General features: G+C 40.7%; 1 protein-coding gene across 3 annotated transcripts; it reads right to left on the bottom strand.

Moving 5' to 3' along the window:
- Nucleotides 1–5,132: 5,132 nt before the first annotated feature.
- Nucleotides 5,133–27,153, bottom strand: PRKAB2 (protein kinase AMP-activated non-catalytic subunit beta 2). 3 transcript variants are annotated; one of them, XM_021922989.2, is made up of 9 exons: nucleotides 21,106–27,153; nucleotides 20,667–20,845; nucleotides 15,821–15,987; nucleotides 14,912–15,005; nucleotides 14,566–14,686; nucleotides 9,913–10,046; nucleotides 9,195–9,263; nucleotides 8,277–8,313; nucleotides 5,133–7,131 (listed from the first exon to the last, which is right to left on the bottom strand). In XM_021922989.2, exons 2-9 carry the CDS (start codon nucleotides 20,820–20,822, stop codon nucleotides 7,112–7,114), a joined length of 798 nt encoding a protein of 265 aa, XP_021778681.1. In that variant the 5' UTR covers nucleotides 20,823–20,845; nucleotides 21,106–27,153; the 3' UTR covers nucleotides 5,133–7,111. The 3 variants fall into 3 exon arrangements, with proteins under 3 accessions (XP_021778681.1, XP_009215580.1, XP_017802050.1); XM_009217316.4 differs by lacking the exon at nucleotides 8,277–8,313 and having other exon boundaries at nucleotides 21,106–27,151; XM_017946561.3 differs by lacking the exons at nucleotides 8,277–8,313; nucleotides 21,106–27,153 and having other exon boundaries at nucleotides 20,667–21,057.

Below are 27,153 nucleotides of genomic sequence, written 5' to 3' on the forward strand. Positions count from 1 at the left end.
ATTCATACAGTCAACAGACACATGAAAAAATGCTCATCATCACTGGCCATCAGAGAAATGCAAATCAAAACCACAATGAGATACCATCTCACACCAGTTAGAATGGCAATCATTAAAAAGTCAGGAAACAACAGATGCTGGAGAGGATGTGGAGAAATAGGAACACTTTTACACTGTTGGTGGGATTGTAAACTAGTTCAACCATTACAGAAAACAGTATGGCAATTCCTCAAGGATCTAGAACTAGAAATACCATATGACCCAGCCATCCCATTACTGGGTATATACCCAAAGGGTTATAAATCATGCTGCTATAAAGACACATGCACATGTATGTTTATTGCAGCACTATTCACAATAGCAAAGACTTGGAATCAACCCAAGTGTCTATCAGTGACAGACTGGATTAAGAAAATGTGGCACATATACACCATGGAATACTATGCAGCCACAAAAAAAAGATGAGTTCGTGTCTTTTGTAGGGACAAGAATGCAGCTGGAAACCATCATTCTCAGCAAACTATCGCAGGAACAGAAAACCAAGCACCGCATGTTCTCACTCATAGGTGGGAATTGAACAATGAGATCACTTGGACACGGGAAGGGGAACATCACACACCGGGGCCTATTGTGGGGAGGGGGGAGGGAGGAGGGATGGCATTGGGAGTTATACCTGATGTAAATGACGAGTTGATGGGTGCTGATGAGTTGATGGGTGCAGCACATCAACATGCCACATGTATACATATGTAACAAACCTGCACGTTGTGCACATGTACCCTAGAACTTAAAGTATAATAAAAAAAAAAAAAAAGGAAAAGAAAAAAAATTAAGCTCTCTACCCCTTCAACATTCTGGTATATTATAAATACATTTGAAAATAAAATAAAATAAAATATCACCCGGCATACAGACCTTAAACCTTCTAACTTCTGACAAAGAACTTTGCCTTTCTACTTAGGAATTCAATAAAAAGGGAGAACTCTGAAGCCTCCTCCGGAACACAGCTAAGTGCTGAGGAATGCTAACTTCCAGGAGAGCATAGAGCGGTTCATCTTCAGTCAATGTACATGCCCTGGAGCCAAGAAATGGGTTAGAGAAAGGGGCGTGGTACTCCAGACCTGCATATGTGATTCTGGATGAACAGTGACCACAGAGGACAAAGGAGTAGAGAGAGGAAGAGACTCATGATGTACCCAAATCACCTGTGTCACGGTTAATTGTCAACACAGTTCCTGAAGGAGGTCTTTGGAAGGGATACTACAAGACTCCAAGCCAAGTGAGCCAGAAATAAATGCTTTAGAAAGCACGTCAGTGCAAGTTTGGACCCTGGTGAAATTCTGGTGCCGTTTTGTTTTCAGTGACTGGGGTACATGTTTCGGCGACCATTCTTCCTGAGGCTGAGTTCATACCATATCCCACGTTTTACCTCTAGCAATCTCTGGACCTGCTCTTGAGGTTTGAGGGGAACTGTTCTCGTTGATTTCTACTGTCACAGGTCTTCCTTTCATGTCCTTCTGTCTTGCATTTCCACTCCCCCTCAGCAACTCCCCTATTGTTCTCACGCTCCACATTGTCAGTCTCTTTTCTCCCTTAGTTCAACCAGTTGCCTCTTTAGAGCTCCAAAAATACAACAGTTTGGTTGTTTTAGGAAAAGAAAGTCCGGAGGGCAGCTATGTAGAAACCTTGTGAAATGATGGAACAGAAAACAGAAATTATAATCATGTCCCTGAACAAGGCCATCTGAGGTGAATGATCTGTCAGAATAAAGTATATAATGTTTTCATATATAATGAAGCATATAATCTGACAGAGAAAGAGAAGTAGGAAGGGTCCAGGATAGCGATCCTTAATCCTAGATGTCTATTAGCATTATCTAGGGGAACTTAAAAATACAGATACCTGGACCCCATACCAGAGATTTCCATTTAACTAGGGTGGAAATGGATTGACCATCAGTTTATAGAGTCTCCATAGGTGTTATGAATGTGCAGGCAGGGATGAGAATCATTGGTCTGATCAGAGCTCAGCTAATCCAGTACAGGATGATAGCTAAATGTACAGCCAGCAGAGAAAATGCTGAAAAACAAATCACAAAGTCTGCGTTCCTATAGTTAATGTTGGCATAGCCTGAAACAAAAAGAAGAGAAAAAGTGATAGGTAGAAGGACTTCGTGTCCTCTACTCCATGACTCCTCTCTTTCAAATGTGTTGTCTTGCAGTTTACATTCTTTAGGCCCTTGGACACCAAGGCAAACAGACCTTGATAATATAATCAGTCATCAATCAATAACTCAAATATTATTGCTGTATAATACTTTTATTAAAGTTTTATGGAAAAAACCCACATTTCTGTATGTGTCATATCATATAATTTCCAGGTGTGTCAGAGTCCAGTGACAAATTACGTTTGAAGAACAGCTTTAAAATCCACTCCTGTCTGCCACTCCTTTATGAAATATTGAAAAGCAGCTCTGTACCTCAGCATTAAAGGTTACAAAAAGCACCATTAAAAAGAGGACTCACATATTGAATTCCCTTCAAATTAGTCTTATCTCTCCTTTCTGACAGATACAGAGCTGCACTCATTTGAAACGCTGCTGTGTAATACCAACCAACATGCTCCAATTTACCAAAATTCAAACAAGTCTCATATATGAAACCTGTGTAGCGATTAGGACTAACCCACCACAGTGAGCTTTGGCTGTCCTAAAACCACAAGCTGGGTTAGGTAAGTGTTTTGTAGAGGGGAACAGAAAAGAAGTAAGATCATCAATACCTAATATATTACTTAATGTAGGTATCCCTTGACGATTTAACCTGACACCTACAAAATCCATAGTGTTTAGTATTTCACACCAATCTCACTGCAAAAGTGCTGTGCTACATACAATTCAAGTTAACTCCAACTAATATTGGAACTAATAAAAAAGTAATTTATAACAAAGCTTATTCACTTCAAAGCACAATTGAGAAAAGCAAATCCAGACAAAGCCCAAACTAGAATCCTAGAGGGATTCCATTGCTAAGAATTGCCATGTGTTATGTAATTACTGTAATGTAGTTACTGCAAGTAATAAACTTGAGTTTTTCTCTTTTTTCCTTCTTTCATAGAATTTAAAAAAGATTTGGCTTTTTACTCTAAAAGTTTGGGTTCATTGCAGAAATCGCAGTCCTTCCATATCCAATTGTGACTGGCACTTAAGGAGAGACAAATGCTAAGATCCAAAGAGTTTTGAAAGACCCTAATTGCTACCCCTCCCAGGTCCCGCATTCCATGGGTAACTGGCGTCAGCAACCCCTGGTAGAAGACAGCAAGAACTGGGCTTTAAGGGTGAATCAGAATTATGCAGGAATACACTGTACATCTGCTAGTAAGCCCACGCCCCAAATCACTAGAACGTGAGAATGTAGAAATCTCTGAGAACAGAATGTATTTCAAACACACACAAACATAGACTATTGCATATCATTTTTAGTTGAGGTCAAAATGATTAAAGCCCTATTTCCCCAATTAAAAGCAGGGAGTTCTATTACTATGTCTTCTTCATTTATATCACAGATTAATATAAACCCAGTCTAGAGGTATCACTTCTTTCCAAACTTAACTTCATTTCAGCAGCATACATGGAATATTAATTCTTTTCAAAGTTTTTATTCCAGACCCATTAGATCTACAAGAGACTAGAAAGAATTGGAGAAAAGTAAGTGGGCCTGGGTTTGTAGGATCCTCACAAACTTCTCCTGGATTCTTCTTTTACAAAGTTTCTCCACCATACAAGCCTACGTTTAAAAAGCCAACATTATTGAGGTTAGGTATGCCCTTCAGGGGTGTTGCCTAGAATGGTTAAATCCCATTCCATTTCAAGCTTAAAGGAGGCTAACAATCATGGTGTGGAATTTTTCCATACCAGCAGCATGGCTAACGTATGTGTTTTACGTAATGTCTGACACTCTGGGAAAGTCTGCCTGACAAATGAGCTTAAAGCAGAGTGGAAAGGAAAGAGGAGAGAATTGGAACACGATGCAAAGGGAAGATGGTTATACACTGCTAATTCTGTACAGTGAGATCCAAGGACACCACCATGTGGTGTCTGATTTAATTTCTTTCTAAAAGAGGACATTTTCAGTTCTAAGTTACTCAAGACTTTATTCTCCTATTATTACTCCTCAGCTCAGTCACTCTTCTCTTCCCCACAATTCCAAAACTATGTTGCAGTTCTTTAAGGGTCAGCCCTCATGAAGAGCTATTTTCTTACTTTGCCTACTTTGACTCTGTAAAATTCCAACAGGCAAAATAAAGGCTAAAAAAATTTTTTGCCTTTACTCGTTTTCAAAATCTGTCAAACTCTCCTCAGCATAAAATTAGTTATCCCTTTAACTAATCAACACACAAGGACAAATGAGTAGTACTTTGGGTTACTTCCTTCTCTTCCTCCCTCTCTTCCAAATAGACTGAGATAAGTCTTCTCAAAACCATGGGATGTATTAGCAGTATAGAAAAGGGACAGCACCCAGTGCTGAATGAGTCAGCAACCAGTGCCTCCTACCCATTCCCTTCTATACCAGCTGGTGGGCTCCCATTTCACATCTGGCTGAGAGTTACCTCAGAACTTGGGAAACTGACACTCTCTGCACATTTCCAGATAGAAAGATCTGAAGGTCACTAGCATCAAAATCTACTGTCGGGAGGCCGAGCTGGGTGGATCATAAGGTCAAGAGATCGAGACCATCCTGGCTAACATGGTGAAACCCCGTCTCTACTAAAAATACAAAAAATTCGCTGGGCGTGGTGGCGGGCACCTGTAGTCCCAGCTACTTGGGAGGCTGAGGCAGGAGAATGGCGTGAACCCAGGAGGTGGAGCTTGCAGTGAGCCGAGATCGCGCCACTGCACTCAAGCCTGGGTGACAGAGCGAGACTCCGTCTCAAAAAAATATATAAAAAAACCTACTGTCACTGGGGGCAGACCCATTTCACAAAAGCCTCAGGCCTGAGAGAAATTGAAGAGATCTCTTTTCCTGCCCCACTCTACTGTGTGGAGTAAAAATTGTCATACACGAACACATAGATATTACGTTTCAATACTGTTGACAAGAAATATGAATATAACAAACTTCATGTAACAACCAAGATTTTGAATCCTCCTAAGTGGCCCACTTATTTAATGGGTATTGGATAAAAACAAAATTCTAGTACAACTGAAGACTGTAAATCCTGAGAGTTGGTTATAATAGGATCTGGCCTGGATTTTTAAATGGCACACCATTCAAAAAGTGGTTGGGAACATAAAAGGTTCTCCACAAAAGCCTTTTGCTGCAGAAGGTGGCCTTGGATGGTTAAAGTAGTATTTCTTAGCAATTAACCACCAAAGCATTTAGTTATTTGCACCCCAGCAAAACAACAATACCATACTTTACTCCATCACACCTGGAATCCAAGAGGTCTACAAGTCCGAAGACAACTGCGTTGTCAGCTTTGCATGGAAAAGACAGGAGGTAGCTAAACTGACCTGTAGGTGCCCTTTCCGTGTGGCTAGGCTCATCTGAGCAGTCAGGGAGTCTCTCATTCATCAATAGTTTAGCCTCCTTTAGTACTATTTGACTTATCTGTAAAATGGAAGAGCCCCAGCTACTTGGGAAAAAATGTTTTATCTCTGAACCCCAAAAGTGGATTGAATACTTTTCAGCTCACAAATGGAATTCAGTGACCCCAATTAATCATCAAACCCTTTAAAAAGAAGTGGCAGGAGATCAAAATGATTTTGTTAACACTTGGTGCAAAGAACGATACTTTTCATGGTTGGGAATACTAGGAATACTTTCTTGCTTCTTGGCCTAACAATCTTTAAAATGAGGGAACCCTTTAGGTGCATCAAATGAATTAAATGAACTTGAGCAGTTTATCTAGAGCAGTGTTTAGTGCAGTGATGTGTACAGGGTTGGCCATATTGATCTAAGAATGTGGAAGGCTAGACTAGAGAAGAAAATCTGAAGAAGCATTTATCAAAAGCCTGAAATTCTCCAACGCAGTCTCTTAAGACCAATGAAAAGGCATTTTTTAATTAAAAAAAAATGCAGGCACATAAAAATCTTTCAAGGATGAAAGACATGAAAGTACTCCCCGGTTCCACTCCTACCTTCAGAACTGTTTGCTGAGAGAGAAAAGACAGAAGCAGGGCCAGGCAAAGTGTGAAAACTTTCGGGAATTTGCCAATACAGCCTGAGCCGTGGCACCAAACTAAAACAAAAAAGTAGATGTTCTGCATTCTGCTTTTCTTATAATGTGGAGACATATTTCCTTTAGAAGTTAAAACAAACACGACAAAGTGGCCTGCGCCTGTGCTGGGCTAAAAAGGGACCTTCTGACAGCCCTAGTGTCTGGGGTGGATCAGGTGCCACAAAACTTTTCAGTCACTTACCCAGTGAGTTTTGTGTTAGAGAGGGGTCAGGTATGGGATCTGAAGGAGGCTACTAAAGGAAGAATGTGAAATGAGAGGAAAAAGGGTTCTTGTGGGGCATCTGGTATCACATAAACAACACACATTGTGCCACATACTCTGGGAATATAGAGAACCCATGCAAGAAAAGCTGCCCTTGCAATTAGGCAGCTGTTAAGTAGGGCAGCGGTCTAGCACAAGCCCATTCCTTGGCGAGCCAAGGTAGCAGTGATAGAATCTCCGCCCAACAAGGATCCTAAGAGTTTGCTGTTCTTTCGTTTTAGGAAAAAAGCTTCCTATATAGTTATTCCTGCAGCGCCCCCAAACAGGTCTTGGTGAAAACCCATAGGCAGAAATAATACTTCTAGCTGGGGCTAGGAGGCTTTCATTTACCTTCTTCTCATATGTATATATTTTTTTCTTAAAATAAATTCCGTGAACTCATAAAGCTCTCATCTGCAATCAAATGCAAAAGCAGAGCGTCCTACTCAGAGGCTCTGAAACACACATATCGGCCTCAAAGCAAATCAGCCTTCCAGTCTCAGGTAAGACTGGTTCAGTCCAGAAAGGCAAGGGAGATGCTTCTCCTGAATCCTTGGAGGCAAGAAGGGATTCCTTCAGATGGGCTTGTATAGCAGAGTAGTAACATACTTCTTCTTGTAGCGATGGGTTGCGCTAAGGACCATCACACTGTCCTGCAAGGAAAAGAAACATACGCAGCTAATCCATTAGTTCAGACAGTAGGTAGCTCTTCCCAGCCATCAGTCCTTCAGTCACTCACTTTTAACAGAGATAGTTTGATGTAAGAGAAGGAAGTCAGATAAGTTTTAGTTCCAATTCTGACTCCTGTCATCATTCTACTTGTGGCCTTGGGTAATCTACTTAGTGTGTCCAAGTCTTTTTATCTCATCATTACAAAAGATAACACCTACCATTAAGGTGACTCTGATGATTACATGAGAATATCTGACATAGTTTCTGACACATAAAAGTGCTGAAGAAATATTAGTCTCCTACCCTGCTCCCTTCCCTACTTTAAATTCTAATATTGGGCCTAAAACTAGCAAGGAAAAAAAAAAAGAAAGAAATATTCTGGCATCCATTTCCAGAAGAAAGTCTTAAAGACAATGAGAAAAAAAGAAACAATCCTTCTGAAAAACTATCTCCAAGTCCCAAAGCAGGTCTAACTTCCATTTAATGCCAGGGATGAATTCAAAAAGATCTCTCTGATTTAGAAGGAACCTAGGAATCCCTCTCCATCCTTGAACAAAGTACATGCCAAAATCCTCTTCAGAAAGACACCCAATCCAATGGATCAATTCCAAACCGCCTAAACAATCAGAGAAAATCAGGAATGGGTCTGAACCAAGCTGAGCCACAATAACCAACACCTTCACCTGAGTCAGAACCAGTAAGAAGAGAGCAAGAAGCACCATTTCCCAGGCTGTGCTGCAGACTACAGATGTACCACAGGAGGAGATGGCAAGCCTAGGTAAATTAAATGACACCCAACGAGCAGTTACAGGAGGCAAAATCCATCAGATCCCAAAGAACCTAAGCAAATCCCATTAAGAACAAGTGTATCCTTCTACCTTCCCCCATACTGTATTATCCACCATGAATGCTTCTCGCATTAACACTCCAGAGTTGACACAAAGCCTAAATACGACAGAAGCAAGGCAGGTAAAAAATTCACTTTTACACTTCCACAGGTTTTGTGGAAATGAGGAATAGGTGAGAAAAACCTACTTGGAAAGACCTGGCATAATGATAATATAGGAAAGAATATGAAGTTAGCATAGGCGGATTGGACCTCAGCAGTCCTGTCTCTGGTACTTACTGGCAATTTGACCTTCTCTGAGCCTTAGTTTCTTTATCTATAAAACAGGGGTTAAAAATAATACTTACAAGGTTATTATAAAAATTAAATTCAATAATATATTTTTAAGTGTTATATTGTACCACATAATTTGTTAGCTGTATCAGTGATTTCCCAAATCCAGCTATATATCCAAGTAAAAGCAGCTTAAAAAAACTATATGGCCCATCCTAGATGCACTTATTCAGAATCTCTAGGAATGGAGCTGCTGAATCTGTATTTTTACAATCTCCCCCAGGAGACTCTGATGATAATCAGCCTGGTTTGATAATCACAGAGCTATATAACTTTATTCCAATAGCCAAACCACAAAGACACAACAAGACAGAACAGAATGGCTATTTTCAACCCAGACTCTAAAGCAGCAGAAAAACCAAGGAGCACTCTAGAGTTGAAGAGACAGGGCAAATCTGGTCACATCTCTCCTTTAACTCGTGTATAGGAGAGATGCAAGCACCTGAGTATATATGAATGAGGCACCTGAAAGTAGCTCAATTCCACCTTCAAAAAAGTGAAAGCCTTAATATCACATTAAAGCATTCTTTGAACTGGAAGCTAAACCTGCTTTTTCTGCAGAATAAATCCTATGCTATGAACTCAAACTTAAGTAAATAGCTGGTGGAAAGATTCTAGCCACCCAAAAAATAACTGGGCAGCAAAAAAGTCTTATCAGAGGGCAATTCAGCCAGCCAGAACACAGAGACTCAGATTTTAAAACAAACAACCTATTAGTTAAAAAAAGAGAGTTCTTCTATAATTTGATCATTACTGCCAGTTTCAGCTTCAATGAAATAGCAGAGAAAGTAACCACTGAGAACATATGTTACCCTTGACCTCTCATTCCAGGGAGCTCTGTGAAGAGCCAGGGCCACCACTCACCTTAATGGACAATGCATAGAGATGGTTCAGCATAACATGGTTGGGCTCAGGGAGTAAGGCTGGGTCACACTAAGAGAGAGAGAAAAAAATTACTAAATGAAATTAAGGCACAGACAAACCAAACAGCTTACTCTTCCTCAGAGCTCTTTGAGAAATTTAAACTAGAATGCGCTCTCTCTTTTCAATAATGTACCCACTCCAGTATGTATCAATAATAAAATCCTATTACAGAAAATTAGAAAAATTATCAGTCCAGGGCAGAAATCTTACGCCTCAGCATCTACTAATCTTCCTTAAGAGGGTTAAAACGAAAATCTTGCCCACAACACACAAGGAAGAGTTGTGTTACAAGGTAAAAATAATCATAGTAGGAATCAAGTAGATTGAATAGAGAAATTATATACAAAAAAACTTTTATAATTCTTTTGTACATCCCCAAATGATAACTACTACTTCATGCTGTGCTCAAACAGAAGTCCATAGCTCTGATCCTGATTTTATTACGATGAGGAGACAACTACGATTTTTTATATGAGTGGCTGAAGCAGCTGTGACTCAGCACTGGAAAAAGGCAATCTGTAAAGTTACTGATATGATATGTGTATGACTTGTAATCTCAACACACCTCTGTAATCATCCTAACCTCCAGGATCACTGAACTTTGGTCCAAATGGTCCTAGACACTCCCAGATGCCCCAGTAATACTGAGGATACTCACAGAAATATTAGTGTCTTTGTTAAGAATAACTTGAAGTAGATGAGGAGGAAGGATGGGTGGGGATTTGAATCTTTCCTCAGATCGAAACACATACATTTCTTGACCATAAGGCCCTGGGGGTGAGCTGGAAAGGTCTGAAAGATATTTATACAAATATGAGAAAGAGTTGGAGAATTAGCAAGAATGCATGGAAAAAGTTATCAATACATGGCAGCTAACATTAAATATAGTAGAAGTCCTGGATCACAAACTTGTGACCTGTGGGATCTACAGCTGTAAGGTAACCAGAGAAAAAATCCGAGTCCCCTGGACATAAACCATGAAGCTCCTCAACATGGCTACATGATTTGGGAGACAAAGAGATAAAGACTCAAAGACCCAGGCTCAAGGAAGAGCTATTACATTTATCAGTTGTAGGACCTTGGAAGAATCCCTCCATAATGGTCAGTTTCTTCATAAAATAAAAATAATCTTTGCCCTATTTCATGATGTTTTTGAGGAAATCAAATTAGACAATGGATGTGAAGATGTCTTGTAACTTTCAAACAATGGGAAAAGATTAGATTTTTTTTTCCAGCCAAACAACAAGTTTATAAACCCCTAAGACTACCAATACAATAATGATTACAACAATAAGGACAAAATGTATGTAACTATCATTAGGGAAATGCAAATCAAAACCATAATAAGCTACCATTTCATACTCACTAGGACAGCTAAAATCAAACAGATAGACAGTAACAAGTGTCAACAAAGGAATGGAGAAATTGGAACGCTCACACTATTCCCACTGCTAGAGGGAATGTAAAGTAGTCCCGCCACTTTGGAAAACAGTTTGGCAGTTCCTCAAATAGTTAAACATAAAGTTACTACATGACCCAGCAATTATACACTGGGTATATACCCAAAAGAAATGAAAACATATGTCTACACAAAAACTTGTATGTTCATAATAGCATTATTTATAATAGCCAAAAAGTGGAAACAATCAAGATGTCTATCAACTAATGAAAAGATAAACAAACAGTATGTCCATACAATGGGCTCTTACTCAGCCATAAAAAGGAGCAAAGTACTGATACATGGTTACAAGATGGATGAATCCTGAAAACATGATGCTAAGAAGCAAGTCACAAAAGACCACAATTTGTAGGATTTCACTGATATGAAATGTCCAGAAGAGGCAAATCCTTAAGACAGCAAGATTTGTGGTTGCCAGAGGCGGAGGGGAGGAGGGAATGGGATGTGACTGCTCATGGGTACAGGGTTTATTCTGCAGGTGATAAAAATACTCTGGAATTAGATAATTGTGATAATCACACAACTCTGAGTATACTAAAAATTACTGAGTTATACAATTTAAGAGTTAATTTTATGATGTATAAATTACATCTCCAAAAAAAATGAAAAAAGTATGCAGACAAGAATAGAATGAAATATACTAAAATGAAGAGAAATATATTATGATAATATCTTTTATTTAAATATTATTGTTTCTTTTTTGAGACAGGGTCTTGCCCTGTCACCTAGGCTGGAGTACAGTGGCTTGATCACGGCTCACTACAGCCTTGACCTCCTGGGCTCAAGCAATCCTCCTACCTCAGCCTTCAGAGTAGTTGGTACTAAAGTCACATGCCACCATGCCCAGCTAATTTTTTGATTTTTTTGTAGAGACAGAGTCTCACTATGTTGCCCAGGCTGGTCTCAAACTCCTGGGCTCAAGTGATCCTCCCACTTCAGCCTCCCAAAGTGCTAGGATTACAGGTGTGAGCCACCAAATTCATTGTAAGAACTAAGTTCCAGTGTTCTATTGCACAGTAGAGTGAATATAGGTAACAATAATGTAACAAAATAAAATAGCTAGAAGAAAGGATTTTGAATGTTATCACCACAAAGAAATGACAAATGTTTGAGATGATGAATATGCTAATTGTCCTGACTTGATCATTACACATATGAAATGTATTGAAACATCACATTATATCTCACAAATATGTACAACTGTTATGTGTCAATTAAAGACAAAAAAACACATATAAGGCAAAAGGAAAACAAGTAGAATACTCTGATATTAAATACTATCTTTAAAACATATGGAACTTGAAACTTTACAAAGTATTATGCTTTGTTATTTCATTACATGATCCACAAAATACCCTTGGGAAATGCACAAAATAGTTTTTATTGCCTTTTCACCAGAAAAAAAATAAATACAAATTGGTTATTTGCCTAAAGTTACATACATGACTAGATGGTAAATGAGGGCAGACTAAAATCCATTATCTATAGATTCCTAGTAAAAAATGGATTATAAGCGTTACCTCAATAGATTGGGAAATTAGGGGAAAGAGGGAAATATCAAAAGTATGTTAGTCTTCTCTCTATATAATTATGATTACACGTCTATTATTTATTGGTTACTTAGCCAGAATCATATAATACAAAAATTAGTTATAAGTATCCTCATAATCTAATTCAGCATTTTTAAACCCTTTTAAATTATTGTCCTACCAGTCAAAAATCATGTCCAGTTTAACCTTCTGAGCTTATATGATGAAAACAACATTTTCAAAATTTTCCTCAACAGATTACTACACTATTGATAAATCTTTTTTTTTTTTTTTTTTTTGAGATGGAGTCTCGCTCTGTCGCCCGGGCTGGAGTGCAGGGGCGCGATCTTGGCTCATTGCAATCTCCGCCTCCCGGGTTCACACCATTCTCCTGCCTCAGCCTCCTGAGTAGCTGGGACTACAGGCGCCCGCCACCACGCCTGGCTAATTTTTCGTATTTTTTTTAGCAGAGACGGGGTTTTACCGTGTTAGCCAGGATGGTCTTGATCTTCTGACCTCGTGATCCGCCCGCCTCGGCCTCCCAAAGTGCTGGGATTACAGGCATGAGCCACCACGCCAGGCTTTTTTCTTTTTTTTTGAGATGAAGTCTCACTCTGTCATCCAGGCTGGAGTACAGTGGCGCCTTCTCAGCTCACTGCAACCTCCCTCTTCCACCTTCAAGCGATTCTTCCACCTCAACCTCCTGAGTAGCTGGGACTAGAGGCGTGTATCACCACGCTTGGCTAATTTGTATTTTTAGTAGAGACAGGGTTTCACCATGGTAGCCATATTGGTCTCCAGCTCCTGACCTTAGGTGATCCACACGCCTAGGCCTCCCAAAGTGCTGGGATTACAGGCTTGAGCCACTATGCCCAGGCAATAATTTCCTTTAGAAACAGCAAAGCCACCCTTCTCCCCTGAAATTCAAATATGTTCCACTTAAGGTATTGTGCCTCCTCAGCTGAGAATCACTGAAAGTGTAAGTCCCTGGTTTTACTGTGAAGAAACTCAGAATGAAAAAGGTTGAGACATTTGTTCATGATGGCAAAACTAGTTAGTAGCAGAGGTAGGCTTTGAACTCATTAGATAGAAGTGTGCTCACTGGGAATCCAGTGCACAATTCTTTAGATAGTCTTAGCTCTTATTGTAAAGTAACAAAATGGTAACTACAAGTGTGGTTAGCAAAACATTCTCTGATACTATAGCAATTGTAAGTAGAGATGAAGGCCTTGGATCAAGTAATATTATAGGAAATAAAAGTGTAAAGATCTTTTCCGCTACCAAAGACTTTTTTTTTTTTTAAAAACCAAAAACTTACAAAATTTCAATTACCTACAACAGAATTGTCGGGGGGTGGTGGGGGCAGTGGTTGTCTTGTTTTTGAGGCAGGATCTCACTCTATTACCCAGGCTGGAGTGCGGAGGTTCAAACATAGTTCACAGCAGCCTCAACCTCCTGGGCTCAAGTAATCCTCATGCCTCAGCCTCCCAAGTTGTTGGGCCCACAGACTTACATGCCATTGCTCATTAATTTTGAGACTGAGTCACAGGCTCTGTACGCTTGAACGATCTGATGGCGGATCTCAGCTCCACTGCAAAAGCTCCGCCTCCGGTTGCGCCATTCTCCTGGCCTCCTGCCGTGGCTGGGACCTGGCGCCGCCGCCAGCCCGGCTAGTTTTTGTATTTTTGCCGTAGAGGCAAAGTTTCCGTCAGTAGCCAGGATGAATCTCGATCATCACCGGCCTTGTGATCCATGCCGTCTCGGCCTCCCAAAGTGCTGGGATTGCAGGCTTGAGCCACCGGCGCCCGGCCTGCACGGCTAATTTTTAAAATTTTTGTAGAGATGAGTCTTGCCATATTGCCTAGGCTGTTGGTTTTCTTTTTTTTTTCCCCACACTTTTTGGGCCTCATAAAATCATGAAACTGCTAACTGAGCTCTCAAACTGGCAGGATTAAGATGGGGCATACCGAACAAACTACATACATGTATCTCCTCTGCTGGGTAATATCATCAAAGGTCAGTGGAAAACTTGAAATATTACTAGAAACAGCTTTTTAAAGCCTTCCTCAAACATAGCCATTAGGTAGTTATAACGTGTGTGTGTGTGTGTGTGTGTGTGTGTATGTTTGCTGCAAAGAAAACACTTAAATGTTTATAGGAGAATTATCTTTGTCTCTCTATTGCCTCCCCCCGCCCCCCACTCTCTCTCCCTTTCTCTCTCTCTCTCTCTATATATATATATACACACACACAAACAACTTTTAGGAAGGAACATACATTACAAGAAAGACACAGCAAGAGAGAGTAAATACTACAAAATTACCTCTACAAGATGTCTCAGAACTTTCCATAGAATCTAGCTTTAAAGCATCGAACACCTCAAAATCAGATTTCTTGACATGGATCAAATTGTTAATAGTGCCGAGCTGACTGGTAACCACAGGCTGAAACAGTGAATACAAAAAATTATTGAATCTTTCAAATCTATCTCTCCCATCCAACCTTCCTTTTTTACTAAAATTTACACATGATTGTACTCAGCACCTCCACATTTTATCAAGAGAGAAATCCTCCAGTGTAGAGGGGCAGTTGCCCATCAGTCTTGACAGAAATGACAGCTAAAATGAGACTGCTAAGTCAATGGTTACCCTTGGAGATCAAGGCCTTACCTCTGATGGATCATGAACCCACTGTCCATCCACAAAGAACTTGTATTGGTGCTCTCCCTCAGGGAGGTCCAGGATGGCAACAAAGTCATTATGGCTACAGAAGAAAAAAGAAAGGCAGACAGGCCAAGTTTCTTTTAGAAGACTGAATGTAAAAAACAAATGGCAATCATAGTATCATATGAATAATTTCCCAGATTCCTAAGCCTTGTATCCCTGGTGTAAAAAACAACATATAAACCCATTCTCCTTTTCTGTATCATCTTGGACATGTATTTACCAGCTCCTCCCAACAACGTTAGTTCTTAACCAATATCTGGAAAAGAATAATAAGAACATTAATCCCCTCAAATGGTTCACCTTAGTATAACTATTTTGCTTCAGTAGAACAAGTTCCTCAGCAGTGCAAATGAGATAGGTAGGTTCAGGATACAGAAGTGCCTCAAGGTACTTTGTTTTGGTGAACCTTTTCTGGAAAATGAACTACCATACAAAGGCTCATTCTGACAACCAGTTAAATCATTCATTATTGCTTTGGAAGCAACGAATAACATGACTACCTAGAACTTCAAAATATGTTTTGCTTTAGTGCAGAAGTCAGAGCAACAAGACTCAGCCAGTTACAGAAGACTTCCCACAAGCATAGACAGGACTTGTATGACACAGTCCTAAAGAATGTAGTCACAAAGCTATTATGAATCCCTCTGAGGCAATGAAATTCTAAGGGATAAAAGACCTCTGACTCACTATGAGGTTAAAAAAATCCCACAGATATACTAAGTGGCCACAGAGATATGTTCTAGAGAGAGTCCTTAGCAGGTGGAGAAAAGTAGTCCAGCTGGGTCTCTCTTCTGAGAAAAGAAATCAGGTCTCTATTCCTGGACCCTTAGATTCAACCAAGATACTTGTCACCTCTTAATCAGTGGAATCTTGGTGCTCCAATTGTTGAAGGACCCAGAGATGAAGACCTCCTTGCCTCCTTCAGACCAGCGGATAACAGTGGGCCGGGCCTGCTGTGTGGGCTTTACGGAGTCCTCCAAATCCTGCTGCCATGATACAAACTCTTTGTCCCCAGGGAGCTGTAAGAAGGAGTAGGTCATCCCTAGAATAAACTGTGACCCAAGAATTCTAAAAAGGTCACTCTCCTTCCTAGAGTAGAGAAGGGTGCTAGGCTTTGGCTAAGGATATAAACCCCAAAATTAGCAACTAAATCAGAGTTTGAACAAATTATAGAAAAAGAACTCATCTAGGACCAAAAATGGTCAAATGGCCTATGCTCAAGCACTGCCTAAATCACAGCTTAACTTTTGAGTCTACCTATATCACTCACCCTTTCACAGCCTTAGACTCTCCCTTTAAAAAAAAAAGAAAAAAAACTAACTCCCTACCACTAGTTTAACTCATAGGCAGGCAATTATGATATGCTTCTGAGTCTTTCTTATTTTTTATTTTTTTTATTTTTTATTTTTTGAGACAGAGTCTTGCTCTGTCACCCAGGCTGGAGTGCAGTGGCGTGATCTCAGCTCACTGCAAGCTCCACCTCCCAGGTTCATGCCATTCTCAGGCCTCAGCCTCCCGAGCAGCTGGGACTACAGGCACCCGCCACCACTCCTGGCTAATTTTTTTGTATTTTTTAGTAGAGACGGGGTTTCACCGTGTTAGCCAGGATGGTCTCGATCTCCTGACCTCGTGACCAGCCCACCTTGGCCTCCCTAAGTGCTGAGATTACAGGCGTGAGCCACCGTGCCCAGCCTGTTACTGAGTCTTTTTTCAAGAGAGAGAGAAAAAATGAAAACAAAGTATGGTTCTGTAAAAAATAATTAAGTCAGCCATATACTTTTATAGGCAAATATGAATAGTTCTCAATTACCAGTTGTAACGGAAGTTAGAGATATCAAAATTCTAGTTTATAAGTAATTCATAAACTCTGTTTCAGCTAACAAGTTACAAAAAGAAGAAACATTAAAAATTCAAAAACCAGATCACTGATTTCTTAAAACTTGAGAAGTGGCTATGAAATCTTACTTACTCCCCTATCCCAGGTTTACACTAATTATTTCAGGAGTAGGAATAAAAATTCTAGAACCTCAAGGAGCAAGAGATCAAAAAAACAATTTCCTTTGTCAAAAGTAGCTCTCTTATCAAATGAGGTTTGTGGGATTGTAAAAACAGTAACTCCAGTTTCTTTTCATTACTATCCTTTGGACCAAGAGTTGGCAGCCAGCCAGTGAGCTAGATGCTTTTATCAAGTTTTATTTGAAAATAGCTCTGCCCATTTGTTTACCTATTATTTTATTTACTGATTGACTGAGAAAGGACCTTGCTCTATCACCCAGGCTGGAATGCAGTGAGTGGTGTGATCATAGCTCACTGCAGCCTTGAACTCCTGGGCTCAAGCCATCTTCCCACCTCAGTTTCCAGAGAAGCTGAGACTAGAGGTATGAACCAAAATACCTGCCTTGCTTACCTATATTGTCTGTTTGTTTGTGTTTTTTTTTTTTTTTTTTTGAGACTGAGTCTGGCTCTGTCGCCCAGGCTGGAGTGCAGTGGCCAGATCTCAGCTCACTGCAAGCTCCGCCTCCCGGGTTCCCGCCATTCTCCTGCCTCAGCCTCCCGAGTAGCTGGGACCACAGGCGCCCGCCACTTCGCCCAGCTAGTTTTTTTTTTTTTGTATTTTTTAGTAGAGACGGGGTTTCACCGTGTTAGCCAGGATGGTCTCGATCTCCTGACCTCGTGATCCGAGTTGCTTACATGCTAGAGTGGCAGAATTGTGTAGCTATAACAGAGACTGTATGGTCTACAAAGTCTAAACTGTTTACTATCTGGCCCTTTACAGAAAGATTGCTGACCCCTGTTTTAGACTGGTTTAAGTGACTTTGGTGAAGAAGACTGTATAGTATTAAGCCTAAGTATTACTAAATAGAATAATGTGGGGGTTTTTCTTTTTCTTTCTTTTTTTTTTTTTTTTTTAAAGGACTAGCTTATTCATTTGGGCTTTCTTTTCAAAATGGTTGACATAGTTTCCCCTCCATACATTCTCTTGATATTCCTCAAAACTACAGTATAAGACATCAGCAGCAGGATAATCCAAAGTAAATAGAGAAAGAGAATTGAAAGGACTTTCACATAAGGAATTGACTTCAGAGAAAACTACATATTATCAGAACGATGCACCCTTGCCTAACTGGCTGCGTTAGAATCAAGAATTTGACATATGCCTAAGAATAACCCTCAGATTCTGATATGAGATCTGGGAATCTATTTTTAAAAAGCTTTCTAGATAATACTGGGATTACGTTAAAATAAAGAAAAAAAGCTTCCCAGATATACTGTGATTATGTTAAAATAAACAACCCTCATCTTTAGAGGTACATCCTAAAATGTTACAGATAAAATAATATTTGATATAACGTCTGGGAATTTGCTTCAAAATAACTAGTGGGGGAATAGTGGACTGGGGTATAGATGTTATATGTTCATTCAAGATCTGATCATTGTTCAAACTGGGTGGCACGTATATAGATGTCATTATATTGTTTCCCCCTACTTTGACAATGTTTAAAATTTTCCAAAAAGTATTTAAAGAAATCTGAGGTGATTCTAATGTGCAAACAGGATTGAGAACCACTGAGCTAGTCCACTGAAAAAGGCAGGCATTCAAGCAAAGTAGGCCCCTCTACCACTGTTTCTATCAGTTACTTTTATGACAGGATTTTCAGTTTAGAATTTGAAAGCTACAAACTATTAATATGCCTAGCTTTGGAGGAAAGCCCTTCCACTTATGACATGACATTTCTGTAGTAGGAATGAATGCGGCTGACGAGCAGAAAGATTATTTACTCCAAGTTACTCAGCAAAACTACCAGGAAAAGAGGCAAAACAACAATTAGAACTACAGTTTGATGTTTAAGTAAAATGTTGAGGTTAGAAGTAAAGAGGGTAGATTGAGAACTATAAAATATTAGATTTAAATGAGACCTTAGGAATTATCTGAACTAATTTTCAGACAATCTGAAAATTATATGAATAATTTTCTTAATTCACAAATGCCAAGACTGATGTGAGAGATAAGAATAATACAAAATAGGCCCCAGTTCAGACAGAGCAACCTGGCTTTTAATCAGGACACCAATTACTGCAGTCACAGTTCAACAAATATACTGTATTTAAATCCTGAGTCATCAGCGTAGGAAAAGGGTAAAAATATAATGAGGCAGATCATCTTTCGAAAGCTTTGAATAAGTAAATTCAGATGGCTTGTAGATAGCCCAAATAAGAATGGAGAATAAACACCAATAAGTGCTCCTTTTAATCACTCTCACTTCTCTGTGATTATGGTTTTTTTTTTTTTTTTTTTTCTTTTGAGACAGAGTCTCACTCTGTGGCCCAGGCTGGAGTGCAGTGACTGGATCTCCACTCACTGCAGCCACCACCTCCCAGGTTCAAGCGATTCTCCTGCCTCAGCCTCCCGAGTAGCTGGGACTACAGGCATGCACCACCACGCCCAGCTAATTTTTTTGTATTTTTAGTAGAGACGGGGTTTCACCATGTTGGTCAGGCTGGTCTCGAACTCCTGACCTCAAATGATCCAACGGCCTCGGCCTCCCAAAGTGCTGGGATTACAGGCGTGAGCCACCGCGCCCGGCTGTGACGATGTTATCAATTGAGATCCAAAGAAATAAATCATGGAATCCAAATTCCACGTGCTACCAATATGACAAAGAATACTCTATTCACTCTCTAAAGCCCCAGTTCCCTGGGAAGTGACGAAATGATAGGAAACATCAAACACACCCCAATCTCCTCAAGCCCTCCATTTTTCTATCTCATCCAGTCAGTCTACCTGGAGAAACTACATGTATTTCATGCTGACAGCTCTAAAAGCGATTAGAAACATTAGAATGGTAATCGCTGTTATCAGCTCCATCTGTCCTTTCTTACAGAGTGAAAAAACAAGTTGGCTCTTCCTGAAAGTCCTTGGAATTGAGAGCAAGGTCTTCAAGGCAGCTATGGGTTGTCGCTTTTTAGCCACGCAACATTTTGAAGTACTACTGGAGAGTAAACAAGTCGTGGAATCATTGGCTCTTCCACCTGCGGAGCAGCAGCGGGGCGTGAAAGAGGCACAGCCTCAGCCACCACAACTATAAAGTATGGGACAAAAATTAAGCAGTCAACCAAATGATGTCCTTAATTGATCCCCAAGACTAGGGAAAAGTATTCAATAAGCAAGTAGTTGCTGCTTACAGCCGTGCCAAAAGGCAAGAAGATCACAAGTGCAGAGCTGCTAGAAGGGCAAAAATGATACTGATACATAGAAATTTTCAGAAAAAGAATTTCATGTAGCCACCTCAGGGCAAAGGTGAGAAACTACCACCTATGGTCAGCAACTCGTGCAACCTACCCTCTGAAGTTGTCCACCAGGGCTAACAAACTACAAATTCAGCAACGCTATAGAGGAGAGCCACTCGTGCATGTTAGGAAGAACCAAGGATCGGGGATGTCTATTGTCCCCATCCTAAAAATGTGGCCAACAGATTAGTCAGAACACCAGGAAAACAAGAACTCCGCCTCTTTATCCTATTTTGAGGCGGCACTGCAAGAGGGATTACCATCCAACACCTCTGTCCCCGAAAAATCCTTTTAATTCAAAAAACCATAGCCCGGTTCGGCGCGGCAGAAAAGAACCAAGAAAGGGAAGAGGAGCCCGGAAATCAACCCGCTGCAGTACTGCCACCAACTGCGGGCGTGGGACGCTTACCTTGGAGTCGGGGAGGCTGAACACGCTGGGGTCGTCCGTACTGCCCACCATGATCTTGTGCTCCTTCCCCGGGGCATGACCGCCTGCGCCCTCGGAGCGTGCAGCCTTGGCACCGTGGCGCTCCCCGGACACCCGGTCGCTGGTGGTGTTTCCCATGGCTGCAGCTCGTCGGGGACCACCTACCGCGGAGAACCACACCGGGCTGGGAACACCTCAGTAGCCGCGTCAGGGGCGCCCCCCGGCCCCGCCCATACGCCTTGGGACAGGGCAAGGGATTTCCCCGCCCCAGGGAAGCCAAGCCCCGGAGCTTTCTCCCTCCTGGCCTGCGGGAATGCCTGCAAATACCCCGGTGCCCTCGCTGCCCCTAGTCAGGAAACCCGCTATCGGGACTCCCCCGCGTCCCCGCGCTCACTGCCAGGGGCGCCCCCAAGCCAGTCACCTCGGGCGATGCGCTCCCTCCTCCAGGGGCCACTGAAGTGATGACTGTTCTGCAGATCAGGCCACCAATAAAGTTATTGAAATTGAAGCCGCACCCCTCGCTGGCGATCAGCGATTCCTCCTAAAATGGCTACAAGGCCGGCGGCGCGGAGTCGGCCCCGTGCGCGTTCCCTGCGGCCTGCAGCCTCGGCGTCCCGGGCCCGCCGGCCTCTCTAGCCGCCGCCGCCTCGATGGTGGGCAGTCGCACGCAGCCTCCAGCGCCAGGAGGGGGCGCCAGGCAGGGCTTGTGCCGCCTGGGGAGACTGCACCCGGGATCATTGGAGCGCTGGGCCTCTGAGACTACCCGGCGGAAGGGACGTTCCCACAGGACACTCGGAGGCCGCCTCCCTGGGCTCCGGCGCTCGGTGCCGGGAGAAGCGACGCGGCTTTCTACCCCGCCTCAGGTGCGCCAGCACGTTTTCTGGGCAGCATCTGTGTGTTAGGCGACGGGAGAGGTGGGTTCCTTACACGGAATAAGAAAACTGAAACTGACTTCCAACTGCAGGCAGAAGGAAGCAATGGCCATTGCTGGAGATTAAAACTGTTCTGGCCGGGCGCGGTGGCTCACGCCTGTAATCCCGGCACTTTGGGAGGCCTAGGCGAGCGGATCACGAGGTCAGGAGATCAAGACCATCCTGGCCAACAAGTTGAAACCTGGTCTGTACTAAAAATACAAAAATTAGCTGGGCGTGGTGGCGCGCGCCGGAAGTCTCAGCTACTGGGGAGGATGAGGCAGGAGAATCGCTTGAACCCGGGAGGTGGAGGTTGCAGTGAGCCGAGATCGCGCCACTGCACTCCAGCCTGGCGACCGAGCGACACTCCGTCCCCCCGCCCCCCCGCCCCCCCACAAGAAAAACCTGCTCAATGGGGAGCGACAAGGAAGGAGCTGTCAGCCCGACTGGGGTCGCAGGGAAGAATTCAAGATGGCGTATTTAGGAGCTAGACCTTGACAAATTAGTAAAATGTTAGTCTTAGGAGAATAACGAAAAGGCTTTCCCAGTCTAAGAAACAGCATACGCAGTGAGAAACCTCAGAAGAAATAAAATTCAAGGAAGATGGCGACAACGAAAACATCAGAAGGCACCCTAAAGGTATAAAAAAGGCAAAGATAGTCGTAGGGTTGGGAGGGATCCAGGTTTTTTAAGAAAATTAGTGGAATCCCTAAGGTACTTACCTTTGTATTAAAAGTATTTGCATGTCTCCTTCTCTACTAGAAACGTTTATCTGTGTTACACAGACCAGCAGCGTTGGCATCACCTGGGAGCCTGTTAGAAATGTAGAATCAGGCCCCATCCCCAGGGTTCAGAATCTGCATTTTAACAAGATCACATTAACGTGTGTGAGAAGCAATGCTTTGACAGCTGGCAGAGAGCAGATCCAGATTTGATACCTTTTCATATTCTGCATGTACCTTGTACAGAGCAGGCTTTTGCATTTGCGGAATGAAGGATACAGGAATACTGTTTACTGTAATCCATTTCTAACAAGATATGCCACTTAGGCTTAAACACGGCCAATGATGGAGAACCCCAAGTTACATAGGCCACCCTTTCTGAGTGAGCAGCTCTATTTGTTGAAAAGTTCATTTTTATATTATGAAGTTGACAGCCCACTTAAGTACAACAAATTCACTACTCCCCCATTCTTTGCTCTGCCCCTTATAAACTCATTCTTTGGCTCATAAACCAAAGACAGCTTACAGGAAGGAAAAAAAAAAAGGTACGATTTTACTGCAACTTCTTGCTCACCCCTCTGAAATCTTTACTGTCTGAGTACATCCTTTTTGGTTATCCCTACCTTTCTCCCTCCACCCCTCAATTCCTTACCATAGGACACTGAAGCAAGGCCCTTCAAGGTGTGATACATTAAACCTTGACTTGTGTAGTATTCAGTTTTCTGACCCCAAGGTGGTTTCACCATGCCAAATAATATGTCCTTGGTATGTATTTCCTTGCAGTAGTGAAATCAGCTTAGCAGAAACAAACTAAGTATGTTAGCCAATGGAAAACTGAAGGAGAGAAATAAACTGTTTTTACACAGCTAAATGGAAATGACTTTTGTATTATCTCCTTTGGAAGATTATCCATGACACTGTTCTGCCCTGCTCTGCTCTAACAACATTTGTAAGTTACTCAACAGTTAATAATAAAAGTCAATTTTGAATATTGCATGTTTTAGACACAGAACAAATGTAATATGACACTGTAGGAAGAATGAATTCTCCTTAGTCCCAAATTCCTTTTTTTTTCTTAGATTCAGGAATAAGTAGGTAAAGATACAAGATCTTCTTAACCAGTATCAGTATAATTGTTCCCTTTAGATTTATTGCTGTCACCCCAATGCTCTTCTTTCTAAAGGGAAGGAAAAGAAGGGGGTAATAGGAAAAGTAATTGGTGGGGGTTGTCCTGATGTTACTGTGTCTAGGACATCATTGCCACTGGTCTCCTCAGATCGACCATTCTGCCTAATAAACAGGAAAATAACATGGGCAACCTCACATGCAAGCGTTTACACACACTGCTAAAGAGATCTCGCTTCCTCTGAGAGGTGAGGATGTGAGAATGAGGGAAGAGTATATTTATTTTACAGAACTGGATGACAGGTTAAATTGGGCATCTGGAGGCTTATATTCCCATCTCCACTCACCAAGTTTCATCCTCCATTTATGACCAAGGATAGGTATAACATCTGATCTTGATGGTTACTGTTTCAAAAAACAATCTGGTCTTTTTTTTAAAGTTAAGCATTTACTTAATCATGTAGCATAGTAATTCCCACTCCTGGATATTTATCCAAGTGATATAAAAACAAGTTTACACAAAACCTGTAAGCACATATATGTCTTTATTCATATAATAGAAAAACACAAACCCTAAAGTGGAAAAAAAAAACATTAATGTCCTTCACCTGGTGATATGGTTTGGTTCTGTGTCCCCACCCAAATCTCATCTCAAATTGTAATCCCCACGTGTTGCAGGAGGGACCTATAACCTCCACATGTCAAGGGAGGGAAGTGATTGGAGCATGGGGGCGGTTTTCCCCATGCTGTTCTTGGAATAGTGCATGAATTCTCACCAGAGCTGATGGTTTTAAAAGTGTTTGGCAGTTCCTCCTTCATTCACACACACTCACTGACTCCCACCTGCTGCCACATAAGACGAGCTTGCTTCCCCTTCTACCATAACTAAGTTTCCGAAGGCCTCCCCAGCCATGCAGAACTATAAGTCAATTAAACCTCTTTTCTTTATAAATTACCTAGTCTCAGGTATGTCTTTATAGCAGTGGTGAAAATAGGCTAATACATCTGGTGAATCAATAATTAAAATGTAGCATAGCTATAAATGGAATACTACTGAGTAATAAAAAGGTATAACTCAATACATACAATAATATTGATGAATCTCAAATGCATTATGGGAAGTAAAAGAAGCCAGGCTCCACTTATATGACATTCTGGAAAAAGGAAGACTATATAGTCAGAAAACAGATCAGTGTTTGCCAGGACTTGGGGATGGGGGTGGGGAGTGATTGACTACAATATGGCATGAAGAAATTTTGAAGGGGAGTTATGGAACAGGTCTAGATCTTGATTATAGTGGAGTTATTTATACTCACCAAACTGTACAATAAAAAAGTAAGTTTTTATTGTATGAAAATTATGCCTAAATTTAAAAAACTATTACTAAAATCAGCGTTAGCAAAAGATACGAGTTTATACACAAGAGACTTCTCAACCATTGGGTAAACTAATTATTTTTAAAACAAATACCATTGATTTTAATCTTTTTATAGTTTTTATACAGGCAGAGAAATAGTAGTGATTCTGCTCACCTAAAGGAAGATAGACCCAATTCAAAGGTACAGAATTTTCCCCAAATAGTATCATACTTTTTCCTTTCAGATTCCAAAGGATTTGCATGTAAATTCTATCATGTGATCCTCAGAACCACCCTATGAGGGTTAGCAGAAGAGATATGATCAATGATGCTCCATTTTATAAATGAGGTGCAGGTTAAATATTTAGCCAGTATTTCTTGAAGTGATAAGTATAGTCCATTTATTTCAACAAACCTTGATTGAGGGCCCCAATACTTGTTGAGCTTTTGCTGAGCCACCCCTGCTCTAGAAGCGCACACCCTCTTGAAATCTCTAAGGAGACTACTACAACTCCAGATAGATATGGTTTATAGTGATACTGTGACTAAATATTCACTGAAAATTTCTTCTAAAATTATAGACATACATTATTGGAATAATTAGTAACTCAATTAGCATCTTCATTAACTATGTATCTACTATGTATATATCATCACCATATGAGTATTAATTTGGTGCAAAGAGGCTGCCAACTCTAAAATTATTTGATGTAGGACAAGTACTTTTATCTTTCTAGCCATAAATTTTCTCATCTGTAAAATGAGAGGATTACACATGTGATCATTAAATCCTGGGTTAGGGTAGGAGGCATCAATATGAAATGTTTAGCTTAATATAGATACAGATCAGTAAATATTGAAATACTTAAAAATACATGTGGATTCATGTGTAATACATTACTATACACACATATATTTCCAAGTTCTGTCCTCCAAAGGCCTAGAAGCAATGACAAGCAGAAGCAAGGAGCACACCCAGCATACAGTTCTTGGTTTCTAATACTGTTCTCCAACAAAAGGAACCAGAACCCTTGAGAGAAATGCCTAATTCTAGGACTGGGGCAGGGGATATACAAGATGAGTCTGAAACATAGTGTCAGAAAGTAAACAAGTGCTTTAAAAAGACACAAAAAACTGATGGTATATCAAAGTGACATTGGAGCCAACTAAAAGAGTTCCCAATGACTAAAGCTAGAATAATACAAAAAATAAGTAATTCAGCATTGGATTATAACCCAAATTATAAAATAAGATCCATGAGTTCATACTGATACAAGTAAATGATTGAAGAAACAAATAATTGGGAGATAATTCTCATATTGAAAAATTCCAAAAATTTATGTTCTCTACCCTTGAGAAGATGGAACATAATTCTCTACCCCATAAGTGTAAGTCGAGCTTAGTAAATTTTTTTCAAAGAGCACAGTATGGAAAGGAGGAAGAACACTACCTCAACCAGCTCATCAAGGCTGACATCTCTAGTAATGTCATTAGTGGCATGTAACCTTGATATGATATGATGAGAATAGCATTTGATCTTTGATCTCTGTTTCCTCCCTGAAACTCATTGCCCCAGCCTAATCATGAAGAAATATCAGACAATCTCAAATTAAGTACAAAATACTTAACCAGTACTCTTCAGAACTATCAAGGCCACCAAAAACAAGCAAAGTATAAGAAACTGTCACAGTCTAGAAGAGCCTGGTGATGACTAAATGTAATGTGGTATCCTGGATTGGAATCCCAGGACGGAAAAAGAACATTAGGTTAAACTAAATCCAACTTGAGTATGAAACTTCCTTTTTTTTTTAAGTGCCTAAGTCCTGAATGACAACAAAAGACTGAGGAACTGACAAAGATTAGAGGACACTAAGGAGACTTAACAACTAAATGCAAAATGGGACCCTGAATCTGATCCTGGAACACAAAAACTAAATTAGTAGAAAAGTGGTAAAATAGGAATGCGGTCCATGATTTACTTAATAGTATAATATCAGTGTTCATTTTTTTATTTTGATAATTGTCATAATGTTGTGTGAAATATTCTCTTTAGGGGGCCTGGTAAAGAATATATAAGAACTCTATTATTTTTGTAACTTTTGTGGAAGACTGAAATCATTTCTAAATAAAAAGTCTTAAAAATCACTAACGTAATAAAAATATTTTTTTTATTAGTATAAAATAGGAATTATACCAGTGAGGAAGTCCGGTGTCATGTTCTATAGTCAGAAGATTCTTCAAATGAGAGAATGTGCATTTGAAAATAGACAGAAAAGACTCTGAAAAGAGCTTTTTTTTGTTTGGTTGGTTTTTGTTTTTGTTTTTTTGTTTTGTTTTGTTTGAGATGGAGTCTT

This window comes from Papio anubis, unplaced genomic scaffold (assembly GCF_008728515.1).
Source record: "Papio anubis isolate 15944 unplaced genomic scaffold, Panubis1.0 scaffold401, whole genome shotgun sequence".
Classification (NCBI taxonomy): domain Eukaryota; kingdom Metazoa; phylum Chordata; class Mammalia; order Primates; family Cercopithecidae; genus Papio; species Papio anubis.